Raw genomic sequence first — 24,939 nt, forward strand, 5'->3', positions numbered from 1 at the left:
AAAACAGCAAGAGTGGGTTTCATATATTTAACAGGATCTGTGTTGTGCATAATATGCGTAAAGGAAACTATGAAACTGAAAAACCTAAAGGATATCAGGAAAGGAAATAAATGCCCAGTTCCTTCTAGAGAAAGCTAACTGTTGTTAAGAATCTCAGTATTCATCTAGCCATCCAAGTAGCTCCATATCCTCAAGATTCCAATTGAATTTTTCCTTAAATATTTAAAATTTCATTTGAAAAATACATACCTCAAACAGAATATGTGCTGTGCCGTATGGCAAACCAGGTATATAGAAAAATGAGAAATCATGATTTTACAAATTTTGTTTGAAATACTCCTGAGCAACCTGGGAAAAAAAAATTAGCCTTCTCTTAAACCCTATGCCATTAAAAAAAAAAATCTAACAATCTAACCGAACAATCTAACCGAATTTTACAAATTACCACATCTAGGAAACTTGTAAAGAGATATTGAGCAAATTATAAACAGATCGACACTGCAAACAATTTTAGCCTATAACAGAATGAAAAATAGTATAAACAGGAAATCATGAAATTATTCACCTCAAATATTAGAAATTAATAATATAAGGAATGAGTACAGGGCTTCTACGGACCAAATCTAGGACAATTTGAACATTGCAGTAATTAATGATAGTGATGAATTACAAAGCACTGAATAAAACAAAAATCCATGGATTGATCCATAAATTAAGTAATGTGGAGAAAGGGAAAGCTCTTCCTTACAGTAGAATTCCTACTAATAAATGTAAAAGGAGTAATTGAGTTAGGAGATCCTGAAAAGTACCATTACAACCTCTACCTAAAGGATTTCAGAATACATTTTATGAAGGGGGATAAAATAATGTTTGGAAAAATGTTCCATTTTGCTGATAAATACATGTAAAATAATGTTATCATTTCATATGATGGCAACATAAATTGGAAGGTGGTTTTGCAACAAATACAGAGAGCCATTATTGCTGCTAAATTAACCTGAGGAAATAATCTCAAAAAATTCATGCACTTGAAAATTCTCACAGCAACATTAATTTATAATGTTGAGAATTTAGAAATCACACAAATATTGAAAAGTAGAGGAATGTTTAAAAATTATAGTATACCATTTAATAGGATATTATTTAAAAGAAATATTTCACATATAACCCCCAAAATGAACAATGAAATTATGTAAGTGAACAATTATAACAAATTTGGCTACCACAAGTATGTAAAATTATATGGATATAAGCTATAGAAGAAACCATAGAAAAATGAAAATATTTGACATACTGGAATTGTAAGCTGTCAGATAATTTTTAATGCATTCTTAAATTCAGTTTTTATTTTTTCAGAATAATGTGTATATAGAATCTTACAAAATAGCATTGCTTTACCAACCCTCCTCCCTATCCCAATTCTCGACCCTCAAAGACAATGACTTTCTTCTCCTTAACTACTATTTCTGTGATTTACCTCCACATTCAATACTCTTTATTGCAGTTGTTTGATTGTTTTCATTTGGTGACATAATTTATTGACTTTCTAACGTGGCAGATTAGGGTTTAGTTCTCTCATCCTACCACCCACACAAAATTTTGCCTTTCATGTCCTCCCAGTAATATTTTCATTATTACAGCTTTCTTTTTTTAAAAAGATTTTATTTATCTATTTATTTGCCAGAGAGAGGGAGAGTGCACAAGCAGGGGAAATGGCAGGCAGAAGGAGAAGCAGGCTCCCCACTGAGCAAGAAACCTGATGTGGGATTTGATCCCAGGACCCCGGGATCATGACCTGAGCTGAAGGCAGATATGTGACCGACTGAGCCACCCAGGCGCCCACATTGTTACAGCTTTATAAGAACTGTTCCTAACTGAGCCAAGTAGTATACTGAAGTCACATTACCTTCACATCGTTGCTGTATTAAATCTCATTTTCTAAATTCTGTGTCTTCCTTTTCCTCAGTTTACTTTCCAGTCTGAGTAGAACACATCTCCTAGTAGCTACCTCAGAAAGGGTGAATGGCTGATAAAATCTTTGTGACCTTGAATGTCTTAAAATGCCTTTATTCTACCCCCTCAGTTAATTTATAATTTGGCTGAGTGTAAAATTCTAGGTGAGAAATAATTTTCCCTCATATTTGAAGGCATTGTTTCCATTGTCTTCCAGTTTCCTGTGTTGCAATTATGAGGTTTATTGCAGTACTGACTTCCAGTCCTTTGTACGTAAGCTGCTTTTCCTCTTTAAAAGTCTTTAGAATCACTCTATTCTTTATCCCTGGTATTCTGGAATTTGTACAGTGATATTTCTTTAGTGTGAACTTTTAAAATTCACCATACCAGGTATGGGGTGGTCTCTTTCAATCTGGAAACTTACTTCTTCAGTTCTGGCAAAGTATTTTGTCATTTCTTCCCCATTTTGTAACTCCTGCTCTTTGAATATGTTGGACTTCCTGGATCATTTCTTAATTTTTTTCTTTACTGTTTTCCAGTTTCGTCTTTTTTTCCCCTATTTTTTAGGAAATATTACCAATTATCTTTCAAACTTTCTATTGACATTTTTGTTTCTACCATCATTTTTAATTTCCTAGATTTTCCTTGTCCTCTATTTTTAAAAACTTTTTATTATGAAAAGTGTCAAACATTTACAGAAAGAAACAAAAGAATATAGAAAACTCCCATATACCCTCCTTGCTGCTTCAGCATTTCTCAACTCACAGTCATTTTTTTTGCATCTGTGTCCTTTCTTTTCCCCTCTCTTGATACTATGAAGCAAATCCTAGACACTGTACAATTTCTTCCATAAATATTTTAGTATGTATCTCTAAAAGATAAAAATTCTTAAAAGAACTAATACAACTCTATCACTATACCTAAAAAATTAATATGTAGATATCTAATCAATGTTCAAATTTCCAGTTGTGCCTATTGTTACAGTTCATCTGTCTTTTTGCAATTTGTTTGAATTGAGATCTATATAAGATCTCTATTTGCAATTGGTTGATTTCTCTTTAAGTCTTTTAATCTGTGAACTCTGTCTCCATTTTTTTTCTTTGTAGTTTATTTGTTGAAGATACTGGTTCCTTCCCCCCTACCCCTTTGAAAGCTTCTTGTTTCATGGGTGCCATGTGGTCTTTGTTCTGTCGGGGTATATAAATTACAAGGTTGATTTTTAAGTTTTCTCCTCTTCTTTACATTTTCTCTGTTTCCCTTTATTCCCTTTTTTCTGTTTATTTTGATAACTGTTTTTCATCTTTAGAGCCTTTCCTCAAATGCCTTGGGATCCCTTGCTACCTTTTTTGCATTTAAGAGTGAGGTACCAGGGCACCTGGGTGGCTCAGTTGGTTGAGTGTCCAACTCTTGGTTTTGGCTCAGATCATGATCTCAGGGTCATGAGATCAAGCCCCACTTTGGGCTCTGTGCTCAGCGGGGAGTCCACTTGAGATTCTCGCTCCTCATCTCCCCCCACCAAATAAATAAATAAATCTTAAAAAAAAAAAAAAGAGTGAGGTACCAAATAGCCGATTGGAAAGAGTTCTATGGCAAGAATTTCCTTATTTCTCATTGACTTCATTCCCTTAGGCTTAGCTTTTAGCTTTCTCTTATCTACTGTGTAAGTTACCACTTACTCATCTTCTGCTTGCTTCCTCTCCTGTTCTTTGTCCTTGTGAGTTTATGCATAATTTTTCCATTATCGTAATTTCAGTGGGGCTTTGGAAGAAAGTAGAAAGTAAAACATTTATGTTTAACCAGAAGTCTCTTTCCATTTCAGAGTTCCTATTAATACAATAAATGGGGTCAGATAGAAGTCAGTAGCATTGAGTTTGTAGGCACTTTTGTCCTAATACAGTAGTCTGTGGGTCTAAAAGTTTCTTAATACATAATCCTAGAAGCATAAACAGCATTTCTTCTTATTCACTCTTAACGTTCAAGTCAAGGAGGATTTAAAATCTAATAACTACTATATGAGAAAAATTATTTCAGAGGAATGTAGTTGCTTTGCCAGCATGAGTCATTATTAACAAATTCTATTTTAGGGTTTAGAGTTTAGCCAATATAAAACATATCTTCTTCTAAACCAGTATATCCTAATCAGAATTCCTGATTGTAGAATGATTTATATTTGTCAGTAGGACTTTACATGAGTAAAAGAAACCAGATTAGAAATACTACACAGTCATGCCTCAGACAAAATGAAGGAATTCTTGAGTAAGTAAATCTCGCTGCTCATTTTCAACTAAACAAGTTCTCATCAGTGTTACATGTAAGGCAACCACCTCACAAGATAATCATAATAGAAAGAAAATCATCTTGTTTTAGCTTCTCATTTTATAGAGAAGGAAGCAGGAAGTCCCCAAGCAGTGTAAGAATTTGACCAGGTAATTCATCTAGTTACTAGCAGGGCCACTAAAACCTGTAGTTCTTGACTCCCAAATAATTGTTCTTTTCAGTGTGATAGAATAATAGATGAGGGATATACAGTAAATACACTGTGGATGTTTTTGCTGCTCGCTGAGCAGAGAGGTGAGTTTTAAATGATAAACTTTGTAATCTTTGTATAATTATTGAAAGAAATAGAAATTTGGAATCCAGCTTTAAGGTAATAGGAACTGAATCCAAGATCATATGGGTAGCATTAGAAAAAGCACAGGTGAGGGCTAGACTGGAACAGAATTATCAGCAGACCTAGGTTATGAACCTCATTCATATAAATAATAGAAAGGGTCTGTTGGATAGAAGACACCAGAGTTGTTGTGATAGGATAAGATAATGAAATCAGAGATTGATACTGAATTTGATACACCTGCTGGACAAGTCATTTAAAAGACAGAGCTTTATATATCTCAAGAGCAAAATGATTTCTATACCAGGTTTGCCCATTTTCAGTCACTGGCACCAAAATTTCCCAATTGAAAGTGGAAAATTGGTAGGATGGGAAACATAGGATTTTGTTTTAGATTGTTTCTTTTTTCCAGGGGTCTTATTTCTGTGTTTTAAATATCTGGTCACTTTATGTTGAAAAGAATACAAGTTCATCTTTCTCTCTTCTTACTCTCCCCCCACAGAAGACTCTCTTCCCCGTTCTTTCTGCTTAATCTTTAACATAACCATTCAGTCACTCTTGCCTGAAGAATGCAAGTCATTTATGATCTATCCATATTATGCAACAGAAAAAATAATAAAATTTTAATGAATGATCATTTTCACCTCTTTAATCCGTTGAGCTACCAACATAGAATACTTACCAGAATGTATTCTATTTAGTTAGTTGTCAGTCATTCCCACCAGATTATGAGTTTCTTGAAGATTATTTTGTTTGTATTTGTATCTCAGAGTTATCTGGTATATAGAATTTGCTCAGGAAATCATTGGTTGGGGGGCGCTTGGGTGGCTCAGTCGGTTAAGCGTCCCAGGATCCTGGGATCAAGCCCCATGTTGGGCTCCCTGTTCAGTGGGGAGTCTGTTTCTCCCTGTCCCTCTGCCCCTCCCCCTGCTTGTGCTCTCTCTCTCTCTTTCTCTCGCTAATAAATAAAATAAAATCTTAAAAAAAAAGGAAATCATTGGTTGGTAAGAGAGCTTTACGTACAGGATCAAACATAAATTTATCTACCATTCCTATCTACCATTCCAAGTTGTCAAGAACCTGGGTCTTCCCAATTTCACCTCCCCAGTTTCCATACCGATTTAGTTCCTTTCTCTTCCTCATGCATGCCTCCATGTTGCTGCTTGCGCTGGTTCTCTGTACCTGGACTTTTCTTCTTTAGGCCTGATCCTTCCCACCCATCTAAATTCCACTCCAAAAGTTCCTAACTCCACCTCTTCCCTCTTGCTTTCCCATGCGAGTAAAACTCTCCTTTCTCTGAATTTCTGTACTACTTACTGCCCGTAATAAGTCATTTTACTCCTTTATCATATTCATGGTGCTATAGCTACCATTTAATTGAATATCTCCTATACATCAGGCTCTGGAATGTACAGACTTATCTCAAATGGTCGTACGGCCCACAAAGGTACAATGGCGTTATCTCTACGTTATAGATGAGGGGTAATGGAGTCTGGAAGAGTTTTAGTAGGTAACTTGCTTAAGATCACACAGATCCGAATCCGATTTTTTAAACTCCAAAAAGCCTTTGCTCTTTCAGCTGCACCACATTATTTCTTCTTCCTCTCGCTCTCCTTCCCCCAAAATAGACCTTTTCAGGTATACCCATCCTTCACCACATCTGCCACGTTTTACAGATGCTTAATGAGCACTTGTTGAATTGAGTTGATATGGTTGGCAGAGGTAGTGAAACCTATTCCGTTTTCTTGTATGTGTTTTAATATTTCATTGGGATGCCTCATTTTTCAAAAGTTACTCTTTTTTGGTCATTTTTCATAACTTTGATTAAAATACTTGTAAATTTGATGTTAAAGCCAACATCTGATTGAACATCTGATGTGTTCTCTGTATGTATTTTTTTTAACCTGAAGCACAGATTTTATTAATGTGAACAATTTCTTCTGGTTGTATAATATAGTAAAAAATATATTAATTTTGAAAATTCAATAGAATAGTTTTATTTGTATGTATAAATAGCTTTATTGGTATGTATAAAAATATGAATTCACATTTTAGAATAATTTTATTTAAAATAGGCACCAAAGAGATTTTGCTTTAAAGATTGTCTCTGAAAGCTATTGTAGTACAGCATATGTACAATATTTTGTAGTTCGAGATCGTGTTCGGACAAAAATGGAGCGTGATATCTTGGTAGAAGTTAATCATCCTTTTATTGTCAAGTTGCATTATGGTAAGTTATGAACCACTTGTAACCTCATCCCTCCAACTGAGCCCCCACTCCCTGAGTGCATTCAGATACATTAATGCATATAAATATTTGCTTGTGTATAGTTATACGTGTTTAACAGATAAATAAAGTCATGGAAATTAAGCCATTACTTCTTAAACAAACTTTAGAATCCTTTATTGCATTTATACGTATGTTTCTGAGTGGTAGCCATAGGAATAGGGAGTAATAATCATTGTTTTTATTTTAATAATTAGCAACAGTGTACCAGCATTTTATAGTCCATATGTGTTAGCCTAACTTTTCTTAAAGCAAGAAACTTGATCACTAATGTCAACATCTTGAAGCTTTTATCACCTTTCATTTCCCCAAAGGTGCATGTGGGTGAAGTTGTGGTGATTCTTAATATGTGTAATTAAAGCTAGCCAAACCACATTTTTTCCTGAACTTAAGTGACATGGTTCTTGTATTTCGTTTCATGGTTAAGTAACCATGTTGGGAATTTTTCTTATTGATCACATGTTTTAAAACTACTGTATTCCTGGGAGACTAGTGCCTGAAGAAAATGCAACAAATGTTCTAGTGGTTCCATAAGAAACACTGCCTTTAACATTTCCACATGGAAACTAAGAGAAATCAGTGGTTATCTTCTCAGTAAAAATCAGTTTAGATCTAGGATATAATCATAAATTTGTTTAAAAATAATATTCATTTGTAAATGAGTTGACCTAATGTAAGGCAAAAAAATAAACCCTGGTGGATTAAACAGAAATTTTCATTTCTTTATTCAGCTTTTCAAACTGAAGGGAAGTTGTATCTTATTTTGGATTTTCTCAGGGGAGGAGATTTGTTTACACGCTTATCCAAAGAGGTATGTAATTAATCTCTATTTTTAATCTATCTATATGCATCCTGATTTAACTAAAGCTTTGTTATATTTCAAAATTATGTTTATCTTATTTTCTCTAGCGGCACAAGAGTCTTACATTAAGGAATTAGAGCCAAAAAGAGTTCTTTTCCTACCTTTTTAAGTTATTCTGAAAGTAGGACTTTAAATTGATAAACTGTCTTTGCCTATTGCCCTGCTTTTAGTTACAGTTTTTCAGAAGCAATAATATATCAAGATATCCTTAAACAATTAGTAGTGGAAATTCAGTATGCATTTAAAAGATCACTTTTCGTTTCTAAGATGTTACTGTGGTAGGGCAACAAGGGCGCAGTCTGAATACAGATGTTACTTAACAAAATGTAACATTATCCCCCTCCCCATTTAGCATCTAGAAAGTGATTAGTTGACTGATTTGATCATTTTTGCAAATTCCTTTCATAAGTAAATTGTGGATAAAACTACATGTGATTAGCATATTTATAACTTTTCGAATATTTAAACTCTAGGATGGAATTTTAAATAAAAACTACAGACACAGAAAGAAAATAAGACAGAAAAACTATTATTTTATTTTAGGTGATGTTCACAGAAGAAGATGTCAAATTCTACTTGGCCGAACTTGCACTTGCTTTAGACCATCTGCATAGCCTGGGAATAATCTATAGAGACTTAAAACCAGAAAAGTAAGAAATCGTGCTACTAAGTTGAATACAATGTAATGTAATTATTAGGAGGTAATAAAAAATAAAATTACTTTGTAGAACTACCACAAGAATTACGTTAGAGTGCCCGTGCTTCACATTTCTGCTAATACTATGTAATCTCATATTTTTAAAAATCTGCCATAGTGTCTGTTATTGTTATCTTGCTTTCGTTTGCATTTTTTATTTTTAATGAGGTTGAAATCCATGTTTATATGTTTATTGGCAATTTGTATTTTTGTGTGATTTTTCTGTTCATGGCCTTCATTCATCTTGGAATATTTTTTTTTAAGATTTTATTTATTTATTTAACAGAGATAGCCAGCGAGAGAGGGAACACAAGCAGGGGGAGTGGGAGAGGAAGAAGCAGGCTCACAGGAGAGGAGCCTGATGTGGGGCTCGATCCCATAGCGCCAGGATCACGCCCTGAGCCGAAGGCAGGCGCTTAACTGCTGTGCCACCCAGGCGCCCCTCATCTTGGAATATTTTTTTCCGTTGTTTTGTAAGAGACCTTTAGAAATTAAGAATTCAACCATTTGACATATTGCAAATAGTTTTTTTAGTTTGTCTTTTAATTTTAACTTTACTTATTCTCTTTTTACCTACACAAGTATTTTTTTTCTCAGTCAGATCTACTAATCTTTTCTGATCTCTTCCATGTCTTTTATTCTTAGAAAGCCTTTTCCAATCCCATAACAGATACTTTCCTTCTCATTTTATGGTTTCTTTTTTTACTTTTAACTCCCTCTGGAAATCTTTTGATATGAAGGATGGCGTAGAGCTAATACTTTCCTTCAAATACCATTTATTGAAATTTTTCTTTTTTTTTTTTTTTTTGAAGAATGGGAGAGAGAGAGCGCGTGTGCAAACGCACGAGCAGGGGGCAGAGGGAGAGAGAGAATCTTAAGCAGGCTCCACACCCAGCATGGAGCCTGATGTGGGGCTCAGTCTCACAACCCTGAGATCATGACCTGAGCCAAAATCAAGAGTCAGATGCTTAACTGACTAAACCACCCTGGTGCCCCTGAAAATTTTCTTCTCCACATCATTTCAAATTTTTAGTGTGAGTTGAGCAAATTTCCCATTGTTTCTGTAGTAGCAAGTATCAAGAAGCTAATATTTGGGGTGCGCCTGGGTGACTCAGTCAGTTAGTGTCCGACTCTTGATTTAGGCTCAGGTCATGATCTCAGGGTTGTGAGATAGAGCCCTTTATTGGGCTCTGTGCTGGGCGTGGAGCCTGCTTAAGATTCTCTCTCTCCTTCTCCCTCTGCCCCTCCCCCCACTCTCGCGCGCGCTCTCTCTCTGTCTCTCAAATAAATAAATAAATCTTTTTAAAAAGAATTTGGATATTACTTACATTAAAATGTTACATGCAAATTTCAAATTATATATTACAACAGGAAACAGAAAATGCTCCTTTGGAATCCTACTACATGATCATTTAGAAATTATTATACTTTCACATTTTACTTTTGTTTTTCATACATTTTGGTTTTGGATAAGTTTCATATAGCTCCCTTGTTATTCCCTGTTACTGAGTTTTTCTCATCATTTTCCTGATTTCTAACTGTCAAGACACAAAATATAATTCCTGGTGAGAATAAATATTCAAACATATAGTCCCTTAGAAGAAAAAAAATTACTATAAACATAAGATTAAATATTCATAGTAAAAATATGTATTAGTGTTATATATCATTTAGTTGAATGGATTTATTAGTAAACCATTAAATTAGCGTTGGTCATAAAATTATGTATACAGCATGGGCCCTTCTTAAGAGTCGAATAAGATCAAATGTAGGTAAGAAGTGAGATCTTTCACAAAGATGCATAGATGACACTATTAATTGAAATAACATTTAGTTGATAAAAAAATCCAAATGTATACCATCATGTAGAACTTGGAAGAAATTTCAATTTTCAGACCAGTTGTTTTATGCTCTGTAAGGGGTTTTTTACATTCTTTTAAACCAGAACTCTGTTATAATAAATATGGCTAAAAATGATTATTAGTAGTTGAAAGGGAACTTTGCCTATTGAAAGTAATGCAGTTGGCTTTTTCTCTCAACGATAAAGGATGGGCATGGTTATCTTAAAAAAATGAGTTTGGTATAAAAGGCATAAGTAATGTTCTTTAGCCATGTTCTCTTTTTTTCTCAAAATTACCAAGAATGTTTTGAAGTTTTGTTTTTAGAATTGTCTTTCATGTATTTATTAGACAGAAGGGAGGATGATTTCCACCATACCTAATAATTCCCTTTATATTCCCTAAATGGTTGGTCTGCTTTGTAATCAAGCATAATTAAGATTTGTATTTTTTTCATAAGTCCCTTATGAAGTAGACATGAAAAATAAGTCCCTACTGAATTATCCTACTTTATTGTAATCCTATTTGAATTGATGATGTAGAAAGGTTAGTAGTATTTTTGACATACTAAAATTTTATTATAGCAAAATTTGGCTTTCACATTTCTTAGAATTAAAAGTAAGGAAATGCCTATGTTATGGAATGGCTGTGAATATAAGTGAAACAGTTTATTATTTGGCCTTTCAAGTCAGTATACTAAAATACCTATCCAGAAATAGAATTATTGGCCTACAGCCTAGTACTTATCCCTTCCTATAGCTTGTTAATTAATGACATTATTCTCCACTCAAGTATCTCCTAAAGCCAGAAACCTCAGTGTCTTCTCCATTTGTTCTTTATCATGATCCGTATCTAAGAGCTCACTAAATACCCTTTATTTTCCCCTCTAAATTGTTTTATGAAAATGCAGATCTGATTATCTCTACCCTTCATGCATATAAACTTTTTACGATCTTCAGTGCCCTTGAGAAGAAGCCCAAACTGTTTGGAATGCCTTATTGGCCTTTTGTAGACTGGCCCCATGCATGCAACATACATTTCTTATTTGTCTCTACTCTACCAGGCACTGAGCTACAAGATGAATAATGTCAAACCTAGAAGCTCAGAGTTTACTGAGAAAGAGAGAAAACACTGGAGAATGTATACAGTGAAGGGGTGGGTCAGTGAAAAACAAGGAGTATGAGGAAAGTGTGTTAAGAAGAGGATTGGATAGGGGGCGCCTGGGTGGCTCTGTTAAGTGTCTGACTCTTGATTTCGGCTCAGGTTGTGATATCAGGGTTGTGAGATCAAGCCCCATTTAAGATTCTCTCTCCCTCTCCCCGCTCTCCCCTGCTCTAAAAAAAGAGAGAGAAAGAAAAAGAGGATTGGATAGAAAAACTAGGAAAGAATGATTGAGTCAGATGCCTAAAAAATGACCAAGAAAATGACAACTTTAATGCAGTAAACTTAAATATATGGACCCTCTGTCTATTATACAAGCACTAGGGATTTTAATTAGGCCATCCCTGCAGAAAGGCATTAGAAAGAGCAACTAGAAATTAGAAAGAGTATAGGTTTTGGTTCTTTTCCTAATAGTTTTCAAGTGCCCTTGATACACGTTTATAAGGCTTTGCCTTTGGGTTTTGTTATGTATGTGTGTCCAAAAAAATTTTCTCCTTTTTTACCTTTCCCTTATTCACAGTCTGAAATAATATTTTAGAATAAATGTAATGATCTGGTACTTAACACAGTAGTTTCAGTTCTAGGTTCTGTAAATATCTAGTGGTTTGAAAAGATTTTCTGACTTTGTTTTCTTTCAGCATACTTCTTGATGAAGAAGGTCACATCAAGTTAACAGGTAAAAATCCTCATTTTATTAAAATATTCTCTTCTCTATATAATTTCTTTTAAGGTTGATCATGGTGCAAATATTGAGTAACACATTGCCTTGAAAACTTGGATTAGAATTTTTTAATAATAAATATAAATATTGGAACTCAAAGCCTAAACTTTAAGTGTAGAAATTATCGTAGGATTTTATGAATTTGATATTTATTTTGGCAGATTTTGGCCTAAGTAAAGAGTCTATTGACCATGAAAAGAAGGCATATTCTTTCTGTGGAACTGTGGAATACATGGCTCCCGAAGTAGTTAATCGTCGAGGTCATACTCAGAGTGCAGACTGGTGGTCTTTTGGTGTGTTAATGGTAAGGATTGGGGTGTTTTTTGAGTTCAGTAATATGGTAGAACTATAAATCACTTGTTTTATTATATAGCAATTTTACAAGATTTGGTTTGAATTAAGATGATGCTTTTTTTACTTTCTGGCCTTGAGATTTTATGCTTATTGACTAATACCTCTGATGATATTGCCTTTTTGTAGTTTGAAATGCTCACTGGTACACTACCTTTCCAAGGAAAAGATCGAAAAGAAACAATGACTATGATTCTTAAGTAAGTACTCCCTAGTGGATATGTTTTGATGAGATTTAAAAATAAATGCTTCAAACTAAAATATGAAATTTTATTCATTGATATTATGACATTAATATTAATGTGTTTCAAATATGAACAAACCCCATAGAGTACTCTTGTTATTTTTTTTTTTCTGGCCACACACGTGTTGGAGTCTTTGGCCTTTATTCATGCCCCCTACCAAGTACAGCCAGAGACAAGGCCCCTACCCCAAGCAGAAACACCAGGGATCTGGGGCTCTGGGTTACATCTCCAAAGGAATACTCATGTAATCCTCATGTAAATGCTAAAATATTGAAAGCTTCACCTTTGAGATTTGGAATATGACAAGGACATCCATTATTCCACTTCTGTTCATATTGTCCTAGAGATACTAGCAAGTACAATAAGGCCAGGAAAAGAAGTAAGGTTTAAGGTTTAAAAAGAAGAAATAAAATTGTCATTATTTATATAACATGATTGTATCCATAGAAAAATCCAAATCTTCATATACATTCTTGGAATTAATAAGAGTTTAGCAAAGTTATTGGATAAAAGGTCAATAAATAAAATTGATTTCCTATCTACTAGCAACAGAAAATGGAATTTTTTAAAAAGATAGTGTTTACAGTAGTATAAAAAAACTCAAATAACTAGGAAGAAATCTAGCAAAAGTTATACAAGAACTCTGTGCAAAGAACTAGGAAATTTTATTTAAAGAAAATTTAAAAGACCAAAATAACTTGGAAGGTTGTACCATATTCACATTATGACAGACCCAGTATTGTAAAGATGTGGCTATGAATAGATGAACATTTTCCAATAGAAATGTAATGTGAGCCACTTACTTAATTTTAAATTTTTTAGTAGCGACATTAAAAAGTAAAAAAATTAATATTAATTGTAATATATTTTATTTAACCCAACATATCCAAGATACTATCATTTCAACATGTAATTAACATTAGAAAATGATTCATGAGATATGATACATTTTTTTCATACTTATTTGAAACTCAGTGTGCCTTTTATTTTATTTTAGTTTTTCCAGGGTGCATTTTACACTTAAAATTTGAGCTAACCATATTTCAGGTGCTCGGTGGCTGTTTGTTGCTAGTGGCTACCATATTGGACAGCATAACTATAGCCTTAATGCAGATGGAGTTTAAAATATACATATATTTTAGTATATGTGCTGCCAAAGTGAGCACACAAATATATATATATATACACACACACATATATATATATATTTTTTACATATACATGTAAAAAGCTAAAAAGCTTCTAGAAGAGTGTATAGGAGGTTATTTTCATGATCTTTGGGTTGGAAAAATAGTCTTTGGACACACAAAGCACTTGCCATAAAAGAAAAGACTGATAAATTATTATTATATTAAAACTGATAACTCCTCATCAAAAGATTCCATTGAGAGAGTAGAAGATGACATTTGAGACACATAACCAGCAAAGGGCTTGTATCCAGAATATATCAAGAACTCCAGTGAATCAATAAGAAAAAGACGACAGCCCAGTAGAAACATGGATAAAAGATGTAAGGACTTCACACACAAAAAAAGAGGATATTCAGTGCCCAGTAAATAGTTACTCACCCTCACTAATCAGAAAATGCAAATTACAACCACAGTGGGCTACAACTGCATACCCACAAGAATGGCTAACAGTAAAAAGACTGACAGTATAAAGTGCTGACAGGATGTGGAGCAGTGGAAACTTTCATCCATAGCTGGAAGGAATGTAATACTCTTATAACCACTTTGGAAAGAAGTTTTCGACATTATCTTCTAAAGCCAAATATATGTATACCCTCATCCAGTAATCCCATTCATAGGCATGCGCTCAATTTACATGCATCAAGGTACTTGCACATCAAGAAACTAGAATAGAGATGTTCATAGCAGCATTATTTGTAATAGCCAAAAAGTGGAAAATGGATCACTAGCAGTAGAGTGGATTCATAAATTGTGTTATATTCATACATGAAATACAGCAGGGGTTGACAAATGATCTGTAAATATTTTAGGCTTTGCAAGCCACACACGGTGTCTGTCACATATTATTTTTTATTGTTTGTTTCCAACACTTTAAAAAATGTAAAAACCTAGGCACCTGGGTGGCTCAGTCAGTTAAGCCTCCGGTTCTTTTCAGCTCAGGTCATGATCTCAGGGTCATGGGATCAAGCCCCTGTGGGACTCCACCCTCAGCGCAGAGTCTGCTTGTCCCTGTCCCTTTGTTCCTCCCTGCCACTCGTGCTCACTCTCTCTCTCTCAAATAAATAAAATCCTTAAAAAAATATAAAAAATATTCTTAGCTCGAAAGCCATACAAAAACAGACTGAGGCCTTTTGCCCAGGGGTGCAGTGTGCCATACAGCAAAGAAAATGAACAAACCACAGTTATATGCAGGTACTTGGGTAAATCACGTAAGAATGTTGAGCAAAGAGTTCAGACACAAAAGAATAAGTAACTATATGATTCTATTTTACAAAGTTTTTTTTGTGTTTTTTTCCAAAGATTTTATTTATTTATTTGAGAGAGAGAGCATGAGCCGGGGCAAGGAGAAGGAGACACAAGCTCCCTGCAGAGCAGGGAGCCCGTGCAGGGCTCTATGCAGGGCTCAATCCAGGACCCCGGGATCATGACCTGAGCCGAAGTCAGATGCTTAACCAACTGAGCCACCCAGGCGCCCCTCTATTTATAATGTTTTAAAGCAGACAAGCTAAAGCATAGTTTTTAAGGTCCATATTTAGATGGCAGCAGCCAAGGCAAAATAAGAAAAGCGGTTACGTTGAATGAGGGGTTCTGGCAATGTTACATTTCTTGGCCACACGACTGTTCACTTTGTGGTAAATCAGTGAACTGTATATTTTGGTGGTGTTGGGGTTGTGCCGGGTTTGTTTCTTTTGCACTTTATGTTATTCTCCACAATAAAAAGGGTAAAAAATATTTGCCATGTAAATGAATGTTCCCTGAACCTTCATTACTCCCATCAATCCTGGTCCCTTCCTTTCAGCTAACAAACATACTCTGATGTCGGGGCGGGGCGGGGGGGGGGGACAAAAAACAAACAAAAAAACCAACCCTTTCTTTGACCTAGCCTTCCTTTCAAGTTTCTGCACCATCTTTTTGCATTCTTTCAACACAAAGCCTCGTTAAAGAAGAGTCTGTGCTTTCTGTTACCTTTTCTTAGCTCCTTTTATTTCACAGCCTGTTGATCGTTCATTCTTACCACTGTCCTGAAACTCCCCTTATTATGGTCATCAGTGGTCTGGTTGCTTAAACCATTGGCAGATTGTTAGAAAGGTGACTCTCTGCACCATTTGTTCACACAATTCATTCAACAGATGATTGAGGTCTTGCTACATATATGTAGGATGCAGTGTGAACAAGACTGACAGGATCTTCTGTGGTCTCACAGAGCTTGCATTCTAGTGGGGGAGACAAGGAATTAATATTTAAACAAACGAATATAATAATTTCAGATAGGAATAGGCATAATAAACCAGATTATTCTTGAAGTGTGAGGGAAGGGGCAGGGGCAGGAGCCATTTTAGAGGAGACAGTTAAGAAAGGTGTCTCCAGGAGTATTTGACACTGTTGGCCACTTTCTCCCCATTTAGATCTTCCTACTCACATCTGCTTCTCCTACCTCCCTAAGAGTTCCTCTTTTGGTCTCTTGCTTGACCATTCCTTCTCTGCCTGCTTTTCTCTGTTTAATTATGAAAAATTTCTAATGTAATTCTTAGAAATAGAATTAATACAGTGAACACATGTATCAGTCATGCAGATTGAACAGTCATCAAGATTTTGCCACATTTGCTTCATCTGTCCCTTTTTTTTCTCTCTTTCTTCATTGAAATATTTTAAGCATTCCAGACATGCCATTTCTCACCTGCAGTATGCATCACTAGAAAGTATGGATGTTTTCTTACATAACCATACCTAACAAGACACTGCTAACCTATGCACTAATACCAGCTCTTTTTTTTTTAAGATTTTATTTATTTATTTAACAGAGATAGAAACAGCCAGTGAGAGAGGGAACACAAGCAGGGGGAGTGGGAGAGGAAGAACAGGCTCATAGCGGAGGAGCCTGATGTGGGGCTCGATCCCATAACGCCGGGATCACGCCCTGAGCCAAAGGCAGACGCTTAACGACTGTGCCACCCAGGCGCCCCACTAATACCAGTTCTTAACCAGATTTTTCACATTTTCTCCAGAACTGTGTCTTTGTAGTCCCAGATCACGTCCGAACATTTCATTTGGTTGTATTTCTCAAGCTTCTGTTTTTCCAGAACACCGTACCCTGTTTTTCCCTACCATTTACTTGTAGAAGAAACCAAGACAGTTTTATAGACTTCTACTTTCGGAATTTATCTTGTCAAAAGATGACCTCTCAGTATACAAAAAGCATAAAGCGGATCCTATTGCTTCCTATAGTAAGGGAGAGTGATGCTGATCTAATAGTGTCTAAGCAGCATAGACCACTGTTCGTGCATAGGGTTTTGGGGGAAGGGTGGAGTTCAAGAATTGGCAGATTTTCAGGCCCATAAGTGAGCTGACATCATCTCTAAGAGTGGTTACTTGGGTGGGACTGTTGTTGATCACTTGGCACTCAGGTGTGGTTGTTGGAGTCAGTCCATTCTTGTTTGGCTGATTTTCACAGATGAAGAGCAGTTACTGATTGGTTGGTTTGGAAAAAAGAAAAACAACATTCACCTAGGCAAGTTGTTTTTGATCAGTTGAATGAATTTAAAGCCAGTTCTTTTGGCTCTCTTCTTAGCATGGTTACACAACAATTAGTCTCTTCCTAAGAGTGTTGAAATAGTTTTATTCTCCGTGTAATATTGTTTAACTTGTTCCTTTATCGCATTTCTGGTTAAAGTTTTTTTGACAAGATTATTTCATAGCTCATGCTGCACCCTATTGCATCACATCAGAAGGCTTACAACACCTGGTTGCCCCACTTTAAGTGATGAGTTCTGTAGTTACAGCTGATCCCTCTATTGCGCAGTCCCCTAGCAGGCTTTAATCTAGTGGTTTCAACCATTGGTAATCATTACTTGAAACAATTATTTTATTAGGGATTCAAAAATCATGATTTTTCTATTACTTTTATTCCTTCTTCGTTTATTAGCTGGTATTCTCCAAAACAATGAACTTTCACTAATCAACTGGGGCTCTTTAGTTACCTTGAAATAAGGCTTGAACAAGAAAGGCAGAATAGGGGCGCCTGGGTGGCACAGCGGTTAAGCGCCTGCCTTCGGCTCAGGGCGTGATTCCGGCGTTATGGGATCGAGCCCCACATCAGGCTCTTCCGCTGTGAGCCTGCTTCTTCCTCTCCCACTCCCCCTGCTTGTGTTCCCTCTCTCGCTGGCTGTCTCTATCTCTGTCGAATAAATAAATAAAATCTTTAAAAAAAAAAAAAAAAAGAAAGGCAGAATAAATGTTTGATTTTTAATTATTTCCAATTGTCAGAGCCCTGATTACTTTCAGTGGGGATGCCATCCAATGATTTGGGTTTTGTGTTAGTTTTGACTTTTTTTTAATTTTACTATAATGAATCTGGGATTTAATAGTCAGTGTGATTCAGCATTTACAAACAATTGCATTCATTATTTTTAATGCTCAAATTCTTCTTTTTCTGACTACTGTTTAATTGTTCTTGTTCTCCAGGATTTCATCTCTGATATGCTTTTCTTCCCTTCTTTGCTCATTTTCCTGGCTGACTTCGGTCTTTCTTATAACTGCTCTCAGCATTTTAATTACTGTCAAATTACTCTTTCTTAAACTTAACCAGATGTCAGACCTGTATTTGCATTTACTCACCTGCATGGCTCTCCAAAAACATGATATATGTGACTTAACATTTTTAAACTAAATTTATGTTTGCTGCTCTTTTTTTCTTCTTGTATTTTCAATTAACCTCATTTCTAAGCACCCTATTTCCCAAGCCAGAAACCTGAAAATCATTCTTGATTTCTTCCCCTCTCTTGCACATGCAGGTATTGACCAAATTTGCTCTCAGAAATATTTCAGTGTCCCAGGCTTTCTTTTACATTGCACTGCTTACAATTCTCAGACCATGGTGGTCTCCTACCTATGCTATTGAGTCAAGCTCCAAAGTAGAATGCCTACAACTACCACCACTTCTCACTCCAGATCAATCTATACTATCTTTGGAGTTACCTTGTTGAAAATAAATTCGGTTATGTTAGTCCGTTAGTCTGTTTAAAGACCTCTGCTATATCCTTATTACCTAATATGGCAGTATTTTCCCAGATTTGTTCAACAGAATCCTAATTCTACAAGATGTGACTAGGTATTCTCTGAAAAAGAGGTACTGGAAGCGAATGTTTAGAAAAATACTTATTTCTTTACTTTAGATTTCTCAGCCTTTTATATGCAGTGTATTTTATTCTGTGTCTCCAGCAGGGGGTATAATAGATAGCAGTCCACAAATTCATTAGATTGTGAAGTATTTTACTGTTGTTGAGTATCTAGAGAAATTAAAGTTATTTAGTAAAATGTTGGGGGAACACTAGTCAAATGAATAAATTCTCAACCTTTAAACTGCGTTTAAGGCCTTTCAGTCTCTCATGTTAAATTAGATATCCCCTGCTGTTCTCTTAGCAGTCTTACTATATGTCCTTCTGAATTTGCCTCTTCACGTACTAGGTTTATCCTCCAGTTATCCATCTCCATCTTGCCCACTAACTGTAGGGGGTCATCTTTATCTCTGTATCCTCAGCACTGGGGAATATCTGGCACACAGTAGCTCAATAACAACTCACTGAATAATAAATGGATCTATTTCTGAAGTAGAAATTTCTCTGCTAGTCATTTCCCCAGCTCTGTTACTATTTTCATACTTAGGGGATCATTAGTTTCCTTAATTTATAAGTTAGAAAAAAAGAATAAAATTATATATTAGAGCTGAAACTGACCTTCAAGCTCATTCAAGCTGGCGGGTTTCAGACTGTTTGCTGTAGACTCTTAGATGTTCCACAGACCCCTTTCCCACCAGCTCCTCTTCCCTGTAAGACTATTAAAGGGAATGGGAGGTAAACATAGGCATATGAAGCACATGTTCTTTTAGCAGTTTTAAATAGTGGATTTCTTAAATTTCTTTTGAGAAAGGGTTCCGAGGCTACAGTTTGAGAGCCATTGATCTAACGGTCAATCCCCTTACTTAAAAAGAAGTGGTAACAGACCCAAGGGTATTGTCTTTTCCCAAGGTCACAAAGTTCTTAGTAACAGTGTCAGAGCTAAAACTCAGACGATCTTACTCTCAAGGCAGTGCTTGTTGCAAAACTTATAAAAATAGAAAAGTTTGTTAGAAGATTATGAACTCGGGGCGCCTGGGTGGCTCAGTCTTGGTTAAGTGTCTGCCTTTGGCTCGGGTTATGATCCCGGGGTCCTGTGATCGAGCCCCAAATCAGTCTCCCTGCTCAGTAGGTAGTCTGCTTCTCCCTTTCTCTGCCCCTCTCCCTGCTTGTAGTCTCTCTCTCTTTCTCTCTAATAAATAAAATCTTTTTAAAAGAAGATTGTGGACTAAAATTCTATTAAGTGTTCACACAAAAACCTATACACAAATGTTCATAGCATCTTTATTTATAGTAACCCAAAACTGGACACAATCCAGATGCCCTTCAACAGGTAAATAGATAAACGAACTGTGGTACATCCACACCATGGAATACTACTCAACGACTTGGATGAATCTCAAGGGAATTTATGCTGAATAAGAAAAGATTACATACTTTATGATTATACTTACATAATATTCTTAAAATGATAAAGTTATAGTAATGTAGAATAGATTTGTGATTGCCAGAGGTTAGGAATTGGAGAGGGAAGGAGGCAGGTGTGGTTATAAGGGGACAACGTGAGGTATGCTGGTGGTAATGAACTGTTCGGTGTCTTTACTGTGGTGGTGGGTACAGGAACCCATACATATGGTAAAATGGCATAGAACTAAACTTACACAAACTATGAGTGCAGTTAAAACTGGAGACATCTGAAGGAGATGAGTGAATTGTATCAGTGTCAGTATTCTGGTCGTGATAGTGTACTATAGTTTTTGTAAGATGTGACCATTGGGGAAAACTGGGTAAAGGGTACACAGGATCTGTCTGTATTTTTTCTTACAACTTAGTATAAATCTACAACTATCTTAAAATAAAAAAGATTAAAAATTTAAAAATAAAATACAACTGGGGATGTACTGCATGGTGACTAATATAACCAAATAAAAATTATAATAAAATAAAATAAAATACAAATACCTCCAAAAAATAAAATGTTATTATGTGGGTTTATTATTTAGAGCCAAACTTGGGATGCCACAGTTTTTGAGTCCTGAAGCCCAGAGTCTTTTACGAATGCTTTTCAAACGAAATCCTGCGAACAGATTAGGTAAAATTTGTAATTAATTTGTTTCTTCTGTGTGTTTATTGGTCTTTGGGGTTTTTTGATGGGGGAGGTAGATATTTGTTTTTGTTGTGGAATTATGACCTATTAGGACAAATATTAAAAGCAAAGACTAAATAAACTATATTCCTCCTTGAAATAAAATTGCCATGTAATTTTTGATAGGTGCAGGACCAGATGGAGTTGAGGAAATTAAAAGACACTCATTTTTCTCAACAATAGACTGGAATGTGAGTATACAATGAAAATTTGCTTGAATTTTTTTATAATTAATGCATGTCTAAGTCTCTCTTTTTTCCCCCCAGAAACTGTACAGAAGAGAAATTCATCCACCTTTTAAACCTGCAACTGGCAGGCCTGAGGATACATTCTATTTTGATCCTGAGTTTACTGCAAAAACTCCCAAAGGTAAGGACAAAATGTGAAAACCTAAATGTAACACAAATATATGACTCTTAATGCTATCCTCATCTCTCTCCTTCATACCATATCCTTGCTGCAATAACTAGATAATTAGTAAATCCTTTACAGCATTTTATAGCAGTTAAGATCCTTGTTAAGTCTTTTTAGCAAATTAGATTGTGCCTTAAACTTTGATACTATTTATGTGAAAAAATTCTTTGGTTGTGCTTTTATTTACCTGTAGCTACTTTTACATGAAATATTCTTCAGTATAGATAGTACTTTTTAAAACTCTGATAGTAGATAGTATTCTGGAAGTACTTGTGAAGTTCAAATCCAAAACATAAACTTTATATGAGGTGTGATCATTTCAAAATTATTTATATCCTGTGTCATGCTTTATCCTAAAATTGCATAAACAGTGACTATTATAGAGAAATTATCTTTGAAATGGTAATCTGTATTTCATTAAATTAGTGTGTGTATGCATGTAATGGTGTGTTCTGTACTCTAATACTCTCTCATTTAGGGGTACCAGACCCCAGGTTTATCATTGACAAGCAAATAAATAAAAAGTATATTTGCATATATTTTCAATAGAATACATCATTTAAACCTCACTATAAAGCTTTCCAGTCAATATCCTCATAATTTATGTTAAACATTGATGGGTGTTTATTATTTTTATAAGATAGTCTTAGAAATTTGAATTAATACATGAACAAAATTTTATCAAATACATGAACAGTGATATGCATAGGATTGATGATAAATAGTAATGTTTTACTTTGCTTTCTCATTACAAATTGGCCTGATAGAGGAAAAATCTCAAAAGAGAGCAGTTGTATATTATATTCTGCCCAGATTGGTTCTCTTAGCAGAGTTCTTCAGTATAATACTGTCGCATTGATTTAAAATGCACTGAACAGTATTTGTTGCTGAGAATAGCAAGCTGATGTTAACTTTATGTGGGGTTGATGTTTAAGTGTATTTGCCTGTTTGGTTTTTGCTTGCTCTTAGCCTTTATAGTATGATTATCAATATTAGTATGCTTAATTGTGTGTTTATATTTATGAACAGCACATTTGTTATGCTTTTATTGTTTGTTTTTGTAGTGAAAATTATATTTTAAAAGTATTTTTCTATTTTTGTTAGTGCCAGTAGATTCCATACAAATAATTTGAGTAACAACACATGTCCTGTCATAAAATGTATTTTAAGGACTGCATACCATGATTGTTTCAGAAATTATTTTTGTTATATATATAAATATAGTAATCTTTAACTTGTAGTTTAGATTTCCAGATTCTGATATTATATATTGAGACCACCAGACTAAATTCCTTTCTCCGAAATTATCTGTAGGTGAACCCTGTATCTCCCCCTCACCAGGAGCCATAGTATTGTTAGGTTATCATGTAGGGTTGCACTGTTTAATATGGTATCCAGTAGTTACATGTGGTTATTTCAGTTTAAATTAATTAGAATTTAAAATTTTGTTTCTCAGTCACACTAACCACATTTCAAAGGCTCAGGAGCTACATGCGGCTAGTGGCTACCATGTTGGACAGCACAGATAAAGAAAATTTCCATCACTACAGGAAATTCTATGAGACAGTGCTAATTTAAAATAACATTAGCCTAGTAATTCATTGATTTATTATATTCTCCAATGAATTAGCTATTTTCTGGTCTCAGATGAACGAGGATGTTAGAGTTGTGATGCCAATAAGCTATCAGGACAGAGATGATAGAGTGTTTCACTGAGTTATCCTGGAAGCCTTGGATGCCTAAAAAGTGGAATTCCAGAATAAGTGAGAAAGGTCATACTGTCAACAGTTCTTCCCTTAATTACCTTTCAGAGTATTACCTTCTTAGTAATGTATTATTGTTTTCAGATTCACCTGGCATTCCACCTAGTGCTAACGCACATCAGCTTTTTCGGGGGTTTAGTTTTGTTGCTATCACCTCAGATGATGAAAGCCAAGCTATGCAGACAGTTGGTGTGCATTCAATTGTGCAGGTGAGTGAATGTATAAGTAATTTAAAATTTGAAATGTTGAAAGATATAGTTCACTGTGTGAATAATTAGATTTATCTGCTGATTTTAAGTGGGCAGCTTAAAATATATTTTATATCATTGACGTTACTCTTAGAAATTTCTTTCATAAGCCTTTAAAGAGATAGGGCGCCTGGGTGGCTCAGTTGGTTAAGTGTCCAGCTCTTGATTTCAGCTCAGGTCATGATCTCAGGGTCATGGGATGGGGCCAGTGGCAGGCTGTGCACTGTGTATGGAGTCATCTTGAGATTATTGCTCTGCCTCTCCCTCTGCCCCCCACCTGCCCCAGCATGCACGCTCCCTCTCTCTCTCTCTCTCTCTCTCTCTCTCAAATAAATAATAAATCTTTTTTTAAAAAGACTGCATGCACCAGAATCCTGGATACCTATCTGACTTGAAAGGGGAGGGGCTCGTGCTCTCCCTAGCTCTTCGCGCTCTCTCAGATAAATAAAATCTTTTAAAAAAAAGGGAATTCTGAGAGAGTCGAGATACATATCACCATCTTGTCTCTACCCTCTCCTATGCCTCATAATGTTTATCAGGTCGATTTGTTTCATCTTCTGCCTCTGTCAGGTCAACTATGATGAACTGGGGTCTCCTGGTTCCCTGATAGCTTGGAACAGGGCTCAGTAGACTTGTTCTGTAAGGGGACAGTTAATAAATATTTGAGGCTTTGTAGGCTATATGATCTCTGTTACAACTACTCAACTCTGCCATTGGAGCACAAAAGCAGCCATGGACTATAGCTAAATAAATGAGCATGGTTGTGTGCCAATAAAACTTTATTTATAAAAACCAGTAGTGAAACAGATTTGGCCCTCAGGTTCTATAGTTTGCCAACTTCTGCCGTAGAAATGAGAAATAAAATTGTACTTCAGTCTTACATTTTCCAAGTTTGTGTCCTCGTTCTTTTGGAGCCCCCATTACTAAAAAAAGAAATGGTTATAGGTACTATCTTAGGGTGTCCCCCACCTCGTTATCCAATCTGTGTATCAGAGTTGGAGCACAAGGTAAAAACCACAGAAGAAGATTTCCAGATGTCTTTGTGTTTATAACAGGAGACTGGACTAGTAAATGTTATTAGAGGAACACAAGTAGTACAAACCATTAGATCTATTTCTTCCCATCCTAGTATCATGGAAAGATAAATTTAATTCATCTTCCAGTATATCTTTTGAAGCACTGATGGTTTTTAGGGCACTAATTAGTGCTTGAATTTGCTTGATGATGAAGTTGCTTTTGCTCTAAAGTTTTTTTCGTGAGTTAGTCATCTTGCTTTCCGCTTTCTAGAAAACCAATTTAAACACTGGTTTTTAAATAAAGTTCATGGTTGAAGTAGTCTGT

At 35.4% G+C, this 24,939-nt stretch overlaps 1 protein-coding gene across 6 annotated transcripts in view; it reads left to right on the forward strand.

The window, feature by feature from the left end:
- RPS6KA3 (ribosomal protein S6 kinase A3) overlaps positions 1-24,939 on the forward strand; it is a 111,562-nt gene that overhangs the window by 63,297 nt on the left and 23,326 nt on the right. For all 6 annotated transcript variants that reach the window (XM_045801290.2, XM_045801291.2, XM_087859583.1 and 3 more), the window contains 10 exons: positions 6,714-6,794; positions 7,583-7,662; positions 8,257-8,363; positions 12,048-12,085; positions 12,292-12,434; positions 12,611-12,681; positions 21,031-21,119; positions 21,300-21,364; positions 21,440-21,542; positions 23,435-23,559. In XM_045801290.2, the coding sequence (XP_045657246.1) occupies positions 6,714-6,794; positions 7,583-7,662; positions 8,257-8,363; positions 12,048-12,085; positions 12,292-12,434; positions 12,611-12,681; positions 21,031-21,119; positions 21,300-21,364; positions 21,440-21,542; positions 23,435-23,559 (902 nt within the window). The remainder of the gene's footprint in view (positions 1-6,713; positions 6,795-7,582; positions 7,663-8,256; positions 8,364-12,047; positions 12,086-12,291; positions 12,435-12,610; positions 12,682-21,030; positions 21,120-21,299; positions 21,365-21,439; positions 21,543-23,434; positions 23,560-24,939) is intronic.

This window comes from Ursus americanus, chromosome X, assembly GCF_024610735.1.
Source record: "Ursus americanus isolate L20-20 chromosome X, mUrsAme1.1.p, whole genome shotgun sequence".
Taxonomy (NCBI): Eukaryota; Metazoa; Chordata; class Mammalia; order Carnivora; family Ursidae; genus Ursus; species Ursus americanus.